At 43.9% G+C, this 13184-nt stretch overlaps 1 protein-coding gene across 1 annotated transcript in view; it reads left to right on the top strand.

The window, feature by feature from the left end:
• Positions 1–13184, top strand: part of ANKRD29 (ankyrin repeat domain 29) — a 71986-nt gene that overhangs the window by 7166 nt on the left and 51636 nt on the right. Inside the window, exons 2-4 of the mRNA XM_019518861.1 lie at positions 4–171; positions 8989–9099; positions 10630–10728. Coding sequence (XP_019374406.1) covers positions 4–171; positions 8989–9099; positions 10630–10728 — 378 coding nt within the window. The remainder of the gene's footprint in view (positions 1–3; positions 172–8988; positions 9100–10629; positions 10729–13184) is intronic.

Raw genomic sequence — 13184 nt, 5'->3', positions numbered from 1 at the left:
CAGCAGCCTCCGCCGCTCTGCGCAGGGCCCCGGCTGCCGCCTGCCCCCAGGGCTCTGGCACGGGCACCCCCAACCCCGGAGCAGCCGGGAGGTGGAGGGGCGCCCCGCGCCGCCTGCATCTCCGCGGGGGCATGGACCGCGGGCGCTCGTGTGCGGGGGAGCGGCATCCTGGTGAGTCATCCTCGGGCTCAGTCTGGGCTGGGAACCGACCTTGGGGCACACGTGGCGGGCTGGGGACGTGCCCCCAAAAGGACCCTGCGGATGCTGGATATTACCGTTATCTGTACTTCATCTCTTAGCATTGAACGTTGCCAAGAAATGGATGAACCTAGTTTGTTTGTTTTTTCTCTCTTTAAACCAGAAAGACAAGGTTGAATCCAGACTGAGCAATGATGATCAGGGCTTAGGAGATTTCCTGGGGTTCAGTCTAACAAGGAGGAGTTGCTTGTTCAAAAGTCACTAAACTCAAATGATGTCGGATTCACCTCCCCTGAGATCCCGTGACCCTTTCTCGGCTGCCCCAGACTCTCAGCTCCTTGCAAAGTGCCCCGCCTTGTCCTCCAAACACCAGCAGATTTTCCCTATGCCTGAAGAAAAGGGTTTGTGCCCAAAAGCTTGCAAAGAACAATTTTTCCAGCTATTTTGTTGGTCTGATTAAAGGATATCGCATCTACCCAAAGAACCTTGTCTGCCTGTGTCCTTAGACCAGGGGCAGACAATTATTTTGGGCAGAGGGCCGCTTACTGAGTTTCAGCAAGCCATTGAGGGCCACGTGACAGGCAGCCCAGGGCAGACAAATATTAATTTTCTAAATTTTTTAGGGGCACCATGGGCTGGATAGAATGGCCTGGTGGGCCGCATCTGGCCCCCGGGCTGCATTTTGTCCACCCCTGCCTTAGACCAACATGGCTACAACCAACACCCCATCTTGTCATCTGTGTTTGTCTGAAGAAAAACCTAGGGTTATTTTAGCACAAGGAACAAAGTAGCAGCAGGGGTATGTGTTAATGGTGGAGGAAACTCAAATTGTATTTGGAAAATAACTGGATACCCTCGCACTGCGAGGCTCTGTTTTGCTTGAGGACAGTCAGAACCTAAGCAGGGGCGTGGAGTGTGGCACTGTGCATCTTTTTTGAAAACTCTTTCCTTTGGCTCTAAAAAAATTAAATAATTGTTAAGCTGGATTTTCTTTTGTGTAAAGGCCCTGTTGGCTTGCAGCCTTCATTTCACTCAAGTTAAGTCAGCGGAACTGGACTGGCTGGCTGCATATTTTTTCTTCTAGTCCAGGGGGGCTCAACCTCTGGCCCATGGGCCAGACGTGGCCCACAGAAGCATTGCAGCTGGCCCGCTTGACTCCCCACGGGTCAGGGAACTTGGTGCTGGGAGGGTAGTGGCAATTAATCGGGTCACCCTCCCCACACCAAATTCCCAAGCCCGGTGTGGTGTGTTAGATCCAGGCTGTGCCTCCTTCCGCCTGCGTCTGGATCAGAGCTAGGCCACTCCCCCTCTTCCTGGCATCTAGATCTAGGCAAATCCAGACCCCTTTCTCCCCATGGGGACAGTTAAAGCCCACTTCCGGTGCCAGGCTGGGTTGTCTCCACCCTACTCTGCACAGTTGGATGGGGCCCACTGCACCTGCCCAGATGTAGGATCAGGACCACTGGCTGGATCCAGCTCGCAGATGGGCCAAGCACTGCCCATCTGGCCCACCTGCCAAATAGGTTAAGCATCACTGTTCTAGTCAGTTTGTCTTTTGTGGCTGACAGGCTAAAACAGTAATGCTGTATTTAGGTTTCCATATTGCAACAGGAAATATTTACTTTTAAAAGCATGTCAAGAGTTGTCCTAACATGAGATGTCCCAACAGAGCCGTGCATTGACTAAGAATGTTATGACAGGCTTTTACACATGAGCTCTTAAAAGAAATTCTTATATCCTAAAAGGAGATTACTAAAAATGAGCAATCGGAAAGGAAGAAAGCAAAAAGCAATGTATAGATAAAAGTGGAGAGTATTTATTGTGGACATAGAGCCCTTCACCCATTATGCAACTTCCACATCCTTTATTGGCTCTTCATGTATTGATGACCAGCTTTGTGCCAGATCATTGTTAATTTATTTGCTTTGCTTTTGCATTACTTTGTTTTACTTGATTGATTGTTTGTTGTCATTTCCTCTCATTCCTGTAAATCTGACTCTATTCTTTTTTGCTGCTTACTTTCCCAGTAACTGCAGTCCCTAAGCCTTTAGCACAGGGGCAGGCAGTTATTTCGGGTGGAGGGGCTGCTTACTGAGTTTTGGTAAGCCATCAAGGGCCACATGACAGGCAGCCAGGGGCAGATAAATATTAATTTTCTAAATTTTTTTAGGCGCCCTGTGTGCTGGATAGAATGGCCTGGTGGGCCGCATTTTGCCCACCCCTGCTTTAGCATGTGGTAGGTGACTGCCAAATGCAGAGGAGGACAGTTCTTGCCCTGAAGAGTATATATTTTTTCACAACACTCTCCACACTTATTCTGCTAACCCTTGCAATCTCTGATCATCTCTTTTGAGACTCCCATTGTATTTAGATCCCTCCATCTCCTTGTGTTCCCCCATCTCTTCCTTTCCCTGAAGAAGAATTCTTTGCATTTGAAAGCTTGTGTAACATTATCCTAACTATACAGTTAGTCTAATAAAAGAGATCGCCCCCCAAAATCCTTTACCTTCTCACAAATATACTGTTATATATCCCCTTCGCTTTCACTTTCGTCCTGGCTGCTGGTAACAGCTGATCTGCATAATGCCAGACCTACATTCTCCTCCTGTTTCAACCATGTCCCTTAAACCTCACTTTTTCTAATCTTTCTTTCAGGGGCTTGTCTCTTTCTTCATGCTGTAATTCATATTTCCTTCTCCTTCTGGAATTTCATTTCCAATTGGCCCACTGTCTAACCTGTACAACTCTTGCAAATTCCATCTCTCCACCCTTGCTCTAGTTTCCTTCCAGCCTATGTCTGTGGCTTCTCTATTGTTTAGTGTTCTCTCCCTCTCCCAGAAGGCTGAAGTACCTACACTGGGCTCTTTCTCTCCCCTTTTTTAGTTGCTGTCACTCTCCTCCTTACCTTCCTTGTTCACCTATGAATTGCAAATGATTTGCCATTTCTCTCCCTCTTTCTCCAAATTACTATTATTTCTTCTTCCAACAGCTGGCCTAAACTTTTGCCTGCGTAAGCTCACTTCTGCACCCCCTTCTACTAAGCTCCTCTTTTCTCAGGATCTTTGTATACAGACAGTATCTGTGGTGTCTAAGAAAAGTCATCCAACCTGATTTGCAGTCCCATCTCTACTTCCCATTACATCTTCCTCAATCCAAGTCTCCAACTCTGCTTCTTGACCCCCTTGATCCCAACCCTCTCCTCTGCTCTCAGAGCGTATTCAATGGAAATGGAGGTTTTCCGTTAACTTCACTATGCACTGAGTAAGACCCAGTCAGGTTAGGTCCCCTTTCTAATCTCTCTCCCTTCCCTTTGGCTCTTTTCCTCCATCTTCTAGATCAGAGGTTCCCGACCCCAGAGCCGCAGCCTGGTACCAGACTATGAAGGGTTGGTCTGCAGGAGAGTTGGCTGCCGGACCGGAAGTCCAGAAGTGACCGGCATACTGCGGGCTGGCGGCCAACGCTTTTTTATACTGAGTTCTGTACTCGGTATAAAAAAGGGTTGGCTGCTGGTCCGCAGTATGCCGGTCCACAGTTTGCCAGTCTGCAGTTGCTTCCGATCTGTGGTCTAAAAAGCTTGGGAACCACTGTTCTAGATCACTGTTGCTTCTGCAGTCCTTTGGAACCACACCCTTCCTCTTCAGCTGTACCCTTGCCTCTCTCATCTGTGGACATACAGCAAGTCAGAGATACAGCAGGAGATTTAACTTTGAAATCAGAGGACTTAGAAAGCATTTTAATTATTTTTTTTCTATTTTGCTAATTACTTTTTCTTTTTTTAATCCCTTATCTGATCTATAAAATTATATAACATCATTTCACATTTTCCTGTTCTGCCATGTAGAGATGGGTTTGTCTGATTTAGAGAATATCCTTAATGCTTCCTTGAGCATTTCTGAATAGGTAACTTATGGTGGGTGTCAAGCTTAGCATTTGTACAGTATTGGCCTATCACCTTTAAAGTTTACTGGAAGTGTATCAACAGTCAACATTTTCAACAGAGGATAGTTTAAGGAATTTTAAGGCAATTTATTAGGGGTGCACTGGTAGAGATTTTGGGGGCCAATACTGATAGCCGATTTTTAAGGAGGTATATCAGCCAATACTGATTTGATTTCCGATGCAGCTGGTAAGTCCATTGTGGTGGAAGGAGAGGGACATGGTGGGGGTGCAGATCAACGCCCTCCATGGTGAGGGAGGGGGTAGGGGCAGGCACTGCCCAGCCAGGGCAGGGCATGGGATGGAACTGCGGCTGGGGTGGGGACAGCTCCCACTGCTATTTGCATCCCAGAGGGAATGGTGGGGAGCATGTGCCCATGGATCTACATGGGGCGGTGTGGGCTGGTGCTGGGGCTGTGCCAGGCTCTTCTCGGTGCAGGCTGGGCTCGGGGTGGGGCTACGAAGGGGGCTGCAACCACCCCAAATTTTTCTGTAGCCCCACTCCTAGCACTGACACTGATGCCCATCTGGTGCAGCCCCGGCTCTTCCTGGAGCTTTGATCTGCCCCTGCTCCCCTTTTACCACAACAGACTTACTAGCTGCATGCAGCTCTCCACGCTGCCAGGCTGTGCTCCTCACTGCCTAAGTGGTGTGCTGTGGCTGTGTGTACGCATGAGCATTTATCAGCCAAATTATCGGCTGCATCGGGCCAATTTCTGATACAGTCAATTTTCTTTATATTGGTACCAATCCAATATCAGACCAATGTATCGGCGCACCTCTATCTCTTCTAAATTAACATTGTCAATGAATGGATTAAGTTAGTTTTTTTCTTTTTAGCGATAATGATCAGGGCCCAGGAGATTTCATGTAGCTCAAAGGCTAACAAGGAGGAGTTGTTTGCTCAAAAGTCACTAAACCCAAATGGTCATTAAGCCCAAAGTAATGCCTGATCTGAAGTCACTTAATTGCTACTATAATTTGAAAATGAAAAACACAGTTGTATCAATCTTTATTTTTAAACTTATGGATTAATTCCAGATGGTATGTAGAGGGTTTTTCTGTAGCAAGGTTGTCCAGCCTGTGGCATGGGCAGCTTCTCTGTGTGGCACACCCAAGACTGGAGATGGGACAAGCAGCACAGTAGCAGATAGGGCAGGAAGCAGAAAGCAAAGAAGAAAATTGGGCATGGAGCACAAGGAAGGAAGAAGAAAGCGGAGCAGTAGATCAGTCAGAGAGCACAGGGAAGGGAACGGAAGGGAGAGCAGCAGATTGGACAGGGGAAGGGATCTGAGTGGCTAACTTGTGGCATACTTGCCAAAAAGTTGGCCTCCATTGTTCTTAAGGATGTCCTGGCCTGGCTTGGACTATCTTCCTTGAACTGCTTAGAATATAAATAGTGAAAAAAATTTCCCTCCTTTTATTTTTATCTGATGACCATGATATAGGTCAGTCTGTAGGTATATCATATACTTAAGTTTTACTGAGAGTGTCTAAGTGTGTGGTGTGAGGGAAGAAAAGGGCATTTGCTAGCAGAGCAGTTCCAATTTGGAACTGAAACAGGGCTTTAAGAAAGCCTGACTCATGTCCTGAGCTCAATCATAGCTTGGATCTGATTCAGAAGGCCCAAGAAGACTTTTGCTTTAGGGCAGGTGGTGGAAAAGGATTACCAGGAAGAAGAAATGAAGAATTTAATGAACCACAAAGTTAAAGATTAAGTTGGATTCTCTTTTCAGACTGGTTTTATGTTGATCCAACTCCCTCAACCAGTGAACAGCAATGTTGGTTCTGCAGGCCAGATCCAGCCCACCAAGTGATTTAATTGGACCTGTGAAGCCTGGATATTGGCAGGATTCTGGTGGTGGGGCCATTCAGTGATATTTCAGCCTAAGCCAGATCAAAAGTTCCAGCTCACCCCAAAATGAAAGGCATGATTTCGGCCTTGCTGATCTGTAAGCCCTTGCTGTAGAGGTAAAGATCAATAGGCTAGTGTCCACCAACATATGTGAGTGGTGCATAAACTGTGGTGATGACAGTCTTTCTCCTGAAATGCATGTATTTCATGCCCCAGAGTTTTCCAAAACATTAAGGGTTAGAGGGAGAGAATAAAATTAATCCAGGGAGTCATGTCTGTCACTCTAGAACTCTATTCCAGAAAGTCGAAAATAACTGTGAGTCCAATGCATGGCCTTTCGTTTGTATTCAATTTTTCTTGAACATCATAACAACAATAATATTCCAAAAATCACTATATAGATAAGTTCATGTTTTCCTGTATTTGTCAGTAGGAGAGAAGAGAATATGATGCATCTGCTGGAGTTGTAGACCACCTGTCTGGCTGCATCAATAATTTGAGTGGGATGAATGCAATGAGGCTAGAAGAACTGTCATTCTTCACCAAGAGCCTGCAGTCTCATACTGAGATTGAGACTAATATTGGTCTGGTCTTATCTCAGTTTTGCTTATGTAATTCCAGAGTTTATCCATGGTTACTTTAGATCAGAATCTAGTTTCTTTTGCCAATTTTAATACTTCTTAATGTCCTCTTGCCCCAAGTATATTGGTATGTGAAATGTTCTCATGCTTTTTGTAAAAGTGCACTGTGATTTATTAGGCAGCAGGAACTTTTCATGGGATTGCCAATTCTCTTAGTTGCTAATAGCTATAAATATTAAAACTAACTAGCACAAAACCAATTAAATACTTATGTATCCTGGATCTGTCACACCTATTATACTGTTGAGCTTGTGTCTGCAGGTTTCTGCAAGGCTTATGCATACAGTGCCAGGGAAAGAAATTTTAGTCTGAGCTCTAATATGTTTTTCTCTTTAAATATCCCAGTGAAACAATTTATACCTGGTACTCCACTGCTTTGCATTAGAGCATAGTCATTTGGACTTATGAAATATGAAATGCCAAGTGGGTAGAAAATCCAATCAATCATAATAGCATTGTATTATGCCTTGCACAGACTTAAACGATGATGCAGGCTTCAAGGCATTGGAGATAGTCCCCTGTAGATTTTAGTTGCATATCCTCTCAGAAACAGACTCAAAGACACACACAGAGTCTTACTCGTGTTTCACACTGTGAGACCAGAAAAGATTTCTTGGCAGTATTGGGCCAGTTTCAAAATTGAACCCATCTGCTGGTTTACAGGGGCATGGTTTTGACCAAAACCTTACCACATATGGCATTGAGCACCCTCAACAGTACTCATCTGTAATTACATATTCTTATGTGGCACCATTTGGGCAGCTTTATGTACAGATTGTCATGGAGGTTAGGGATTAAATGGTGCTTTTGTACCTCTTCTTCCTGTTGTCTCCTGACAGGGGCAGTGATCATTTGACCTTTGGGGAGTCACTGAGACACTCTGGATGTTTTTTTAGGGTTGAGGAGACTCAAGGAGATCATAGGAGCGATGCAGTCTATTTACCAGTGATCTGTATTATATTTCATAGCTTCCCTATTTTGCATTTATATCTTCCCTGTACATTTTCTTGCACAAGTAATAAATGCTGTTGGAGATCTTTGATAGCATCATATTTAAGGTCATCCTCTCTCTGCATCATCTGAGTGGCATATTACACTGAAGAGTGTCTGTGCTGTGTGTGCACATCTCCTGGTCCCCACAAGCTGAGTAGACAAAACAATGTTTGAAATACAGATTCCACCCTTTCCAAGTGAAGCTGATGATCTAGTTCTTCCCAGGTGTTCTTGTGAGAACCCCACTGAGTTAGTGCTGATTGAATATGACACTGGAGCATCTTTGGAGGGGCTTCTATATAAAGTTACCTAATGTAAAGAGAGACGACTCCTGATTCTAAAAATGTCAATTTTGCAAGCTTGGGATTTCAATTCTAACTGGAGTTTGGATTCAGCTCATTGTATTCTAAACATTTCTGGCCTCAGTACATACATCTGGGAGTCTGAGTTACTTTATTTTTAAGTGAAATGTTAATGCTTGTGAAATTCTATAGTGATAGTCCTGAAAACTAACATGACTCAGACAAGGCAATAGTTTTAGACCATATCTTAAAAGGGTAGTTCAGTTTATACCTTACTTGACACCCCAGATACAGGCCACTAAGTGTGAGACATGATATACTGTATAATATATTTCAAATATTGCCTTCATATTTCTTGCATTGTTTCTTTCTTCTACACCTTCCTCACAACTCATCCCTCCCTCTGCACCCTCCATTTACCTTCATTCTTACATCTCTGTCCACTGTAATTCCTTCTCCCTTTTTATTCTTTCCTGTGACCTTGCCCCCTCTATTCTTGCTTGATCCATTCTTCTCCATTGTATTTCTTAGTGATTCTTTCCTTTCTCCACTGTGGTCTGGAAGCTTTTCTCATGTAGTCCCCATATCAGTGAATCTGCTGTGCTCCAAACCTTGTCCAGCCTACAGTCACCAGCAGACTGCTAATTAAAGGGAACAGTTAAACACAGTGAAATGGGAACTTCAAAAGCAGGTCTACTCATACCCTGCAACTTGTACACTGATGAAAAGCAGGAGACCCTGCAATGAGATATTTGAGCAGTGTGGTTTAGTCTCCATATGAACTGACTTTGACTTCTCTGCTGAGATTGACAGGGGAGGTACCCAGTAGCAAAGTTCTGACGCACTTTTTTATGATATGGACTCCTTTTCCCTGGGGACTGGACATAAATCACTAACTCATATTCCACAGACACATTTGAAACGACACAAGATATTACGTAGAAATGTATAATTATCTAAATTGCTCTTACAAAGTAAAATAACCCCTCACTCCACAGGGCTATAAAAGATTGCCAGAGTGGACTGAACTGAGAAAATATTTAAACATTTTGCATTTTTGCAGAAAGAAACACCACTAGCAAATGCTGCATTCTGGGCTGCAAGAAAAGGAAACCTGGCTCTTCTTCAGCTGTTGTTGAACAGTGGGCGCATAGATGTGGACTGCAGAGACAGTGTAAGCACTCATTCATGCATTCCTAAAACAAATGGTTTATATCGCTTTCCATAACGTACTGGGGAAAAGGAGACAGCAATACTCTTACTGCAAATATTTGACTTTCTTATGAAGTTTAAGTATGACTTAAAACTTGTAGTTGCCATGAAGGCAGGTTTTAAAGTAGAGGTGTAATAGCATGACAGATTACATTGGTGGCAGGTTTTGCATGAGAATTATAGTTTGTGAAAACCCAAGACTTTCTCAAACTATTCATTTTTGAAGTTTAAATTTTACAAAGCAGATCCTGGCACCAGGAGCCTCTCCTCACAAAGACATCTTATTATGTTTATGTGCAGTGGCAGAGTAAAGCTCGCTTATATGATATAAACTGTGATGGACATGTTATTGTTGATGAGGATGAAGCATGATCAGCATATTGTTAATTAACTCAACCATTCACAATCAAGTTTAAATAAAAACAAGCCATATTCTTCATTTACACTGGTACAAAGTGCTACAAAGTTTGGACTCACTTTGCGCTAGTGGAAGTGATTGTAGGAAGTGCAGGGGAATGGAGAATTGGACACAATAAGATTTCTTGGTGAAGATGAGCTCAGATACCCATGGAGAAAAGAGTTACCTGTATGTCTGCGGTGTATTCATAACTCTGAGTGCATGACTAGAGTTGGATATTATATCAGAGGTAGACTGAAATCAGGTTTCATCCCCTGCTGCTTCTAATGGACCATGAGTAACGCTCTCTTCTTTTCTGGACACCCCTGGAACCAGATTTGGTAATTTACATCAGGGTTCAGCAACATAAGGATACTGCCCACGGAGCCACTGGATCTGGACCACAGAGCCAGAAGACTGCTTCTGTGCTGGAGCTAGGCAGTAAGGAGCTGCACTGGGACTGAGCAGCTGGAAGTTGCACCCACATTGCTGTCACTTCTCCCTCTGCTCCCACCTCTCCTGCTTTTCAGCTTCAGTGCAGGCACAGCTTTCAGCTGTTGGGGAACTAAGCCTGGGCCAGGCAGCTTCTAGTTATACCCACGGTGCAGCTGGGCGGGGGCAGTGGGGGTAGCTAGGAAGGGAGAAGTGGCAGCAGGGTGGATGCCTGCCACTGCATGGCCCCACCACGATTCCCAGTTGGCTGCAAGCTGTGTCCACACTGCAGCCAAGGTGTGGGGGATGGGGAGAAGCAGAGTAGATACTGTTTCCAGCTGTCCAGCCTTGGTGCAGCTCCCCTCCTGCTAGAAACTGCTTGAGCCCCAGCCTAGAGCAGGGGGCTAGAACAAGTGGTGGCAGCACTGGCACAACTGCCAGCTACCTGGCCCCAGCACAGGTACAATCAAATGTCTGTCATTGCTAACTTGTTGCCAAAGCTTCCTGGCCTGCACCAGACTGAAACTGGGTAGTTACAATCAGTGGTCATAAATGCAGTTTTGTTGAAACATCAGTGTCTCTTCTGGTTAATCTGAGTCAATGTCATAGACGTCTTACTGTAGTGCTGATTTTTTTATTTTTTTATTTTTTTTTTACCCCCAGCTTGGCACAACTGCTTTAATGGTAGCTTCTAACTATGGCCACATAGACTGTGTGCGGGAATTAGTAGTGCAAGGAGCAGATATCAATCTGCAGAGAGAGGTAAGAAAGGGTCCACCTTTAAACAAGTACTGAAAAAAGTGACAACTGTTAACTGGAGTGAGAAAAATGGGAGAGGAGCATTATGTATTGCCTGGTTGTTAGTCACTGGGTGCATTTACACAAGGCACTGAATGCACAATAGACTAATTCTACTGGGCATTAGCATGTCATGGCAAAAGTTGTGCTAATGTGCACAACTAATGTGTGGGTATTAGTTTACTGCACATTAGCATCACTAAAAGACCATGTGCTGGCACTACTGCTCAGTAGCGCAGGGTACTGAGCTATTACAGGTACTAAACTTAATGCCCAATAACAACAGTGCATTAATACACATGTAGATGCTCTCACTGTGCAGTAAAAGTCTAAACAGTGATTATTCACCTGAGAATACCTAGGAATCAGATTTCAGGATTTTTAAAAAAACATTTTAATGAAAAGTGAGATGCAGGAGCTATATTTAGAAAGAACTCATCAAACATTTTCATTGTGTTCAGTTTTCTGTGGGACAGTTTCAACAGTGGTATAACTCCGCTTGACTTTGTGCATGCTTTAGCCATTGTATTCATTAGCACAGTAATTTGCAGATATCAGGATGGGACTGTAATAAAGAGAAGGCATTTCTTATAGAGAGTGGTTTTGAAAATAGAGTCTCTGAAGTTACCCCAGGAATTACTCTGGCCTAGTATGCTTCATAATGTCCTTATTTCAGTTGGAGGCAAACTGACCTTTATAATCACAGACCTTACTCACTCACACTCCCACCTGCATGCCAGCTTTGCCTACAAGGCAGCTCTCATGTTTTAACTTGGAAGAACAAGACAAAGTTGTCTCTAGTTTGTGGATCACAGATTATAACTATCAGCCTTTGTTTAAAAAATTAAGAATGAGAAAACTCTAAGATTAGCTTCTGCAAAAATTCTTTCTGCAGCAGCATCTATAGGCACTCTCATCGGCAGGCCTTCTACAGCAAATTACTCTGAGACAAGGAGACTGCTACTTGTCCTTGGAGAGTATCAGGCTAATAAGAGCTTGCTATATTATGATGATACACATGTTGTTCATTACAAAACCAACTGACACACTGTCTGAACTAGAAAAAGAACTAATAAAATATGGCAGAGTTTTGAGACTTAAAATAAACTAAGAAAAGTCAGAACTCCTGTACCTTCGTGTACTACCAGATACATAAAAAGAGATAAAAGGTAGCTATAAATATAAATGGGTAATGACTTTATTAAAATTTTTAGGGGTGAACATTACTAAAAAATCGCAAGACTTGAACAGTTCTAATTGTGTTCCTTTGACTGAAAGAATCAAAATAGACTTAGCAAATTGATCAAACTGTGAAATGTCATGGTTACATAGAACTGCAGCAGTTGAAATGAATATTTTACCTCAGATTAACTTTTTTTTCCAAACTGCCTATTATAGTCCCAATAAATCTCTTAGATGAATGGCAGGCTATGACACACACATTATTTTAGTGAAATAAGAAACATAGATGCAAAAATTCCATCCTGCAAAGGCCTCAGCAAAAGGGCGGAACTGATATTCCCAAACATTACTTTCAAGCCAGGCAACTTAGAAACCTGGTGTATTGGATAACACCAATTCACAGTAAGCACTGGGTAAAGACAGAGCAAACATGCTCTCTAACAGTCAAACATAATATACTACTGTGGCTAAAGAAATATTCCAGGTCAAATTCAATATATAATCATCCTTTTCTGAGAACAACACTGAAAACATGGGATAACACGTACAAGAAATTAAGCTTATACCCATCACCTTTAACATCTATACATAATAATATTTAATTTAATTCTATTAATAATTAGGAAGGTTTAATATTTGGGAACATAGTGGTATTGTACATTTTGGACAATTATTCAAAGAAAATATATTCAGATTTTAAAAAAAGAATATAGGGCACTGCATGTGACCTTAAAATTTGGGGTGCACCAATAGAGGTTTTTTAAGTTGATACTGATGGCTGATTATTAACGAACCATATCGACTGATGCTGATCCAATTGCTGATAGGCAGCCCGGCAGCTTGGAGAACAGCATTGGGCTGGTAGTCTGTTTGGGGGAAGGGGTGGAGGGAAAGGAAGGGACTTGGGGGTGGCAGATCAAGGACCCCATGGTGAGGGAGAGAGTGGGGCAGGGGCAGGTGCTGCACAGCCAGGGCAGGGCAAGGTGGGGCACAGGACAGAACTATAAGCAGCTTGTCCAGGGGGTGAAGGGAGGGGTGGGGAGCAGCTCCTGCTGCTGTGCGTCCCCCTTGGGGGAGGCATGGGGTTGTGTGCTCCCCAGATCTGCACGCGGAGTGAGAGCAGGATGCTGCTGTGGGCAGCACTGGGCTCTTCTTGATATGGGGCTGGGGTGGAGCTCTGCTTGGGGCAAGCTGTGATGGCACTAGGAGGTGAGGTATGGGAGGGCTGCAGTCACTCC

This window comes from Gavialis gangeticus, unplaced genomic scaffold (genome assembly GCF_001723915.1).
Source record: "Gavialis gangeticus isolate Ggan-Ray unplaced genomic scaffold, GavGan_comp1, whole genome shotgun sequence".
In the NCBI taxonomy this organism is placed as follows: domain Eukaryota; kingdom Metazoa; phylum Chordata; order Crocodylia; family Gavialidae; genus Gavialis; species Gavialis gangeticus.
The sequence above is the reverse complement of the archived record's forward strand: the minus strand, read 5'-3'. Positions and strand labels throughout refer to the sequence as shown.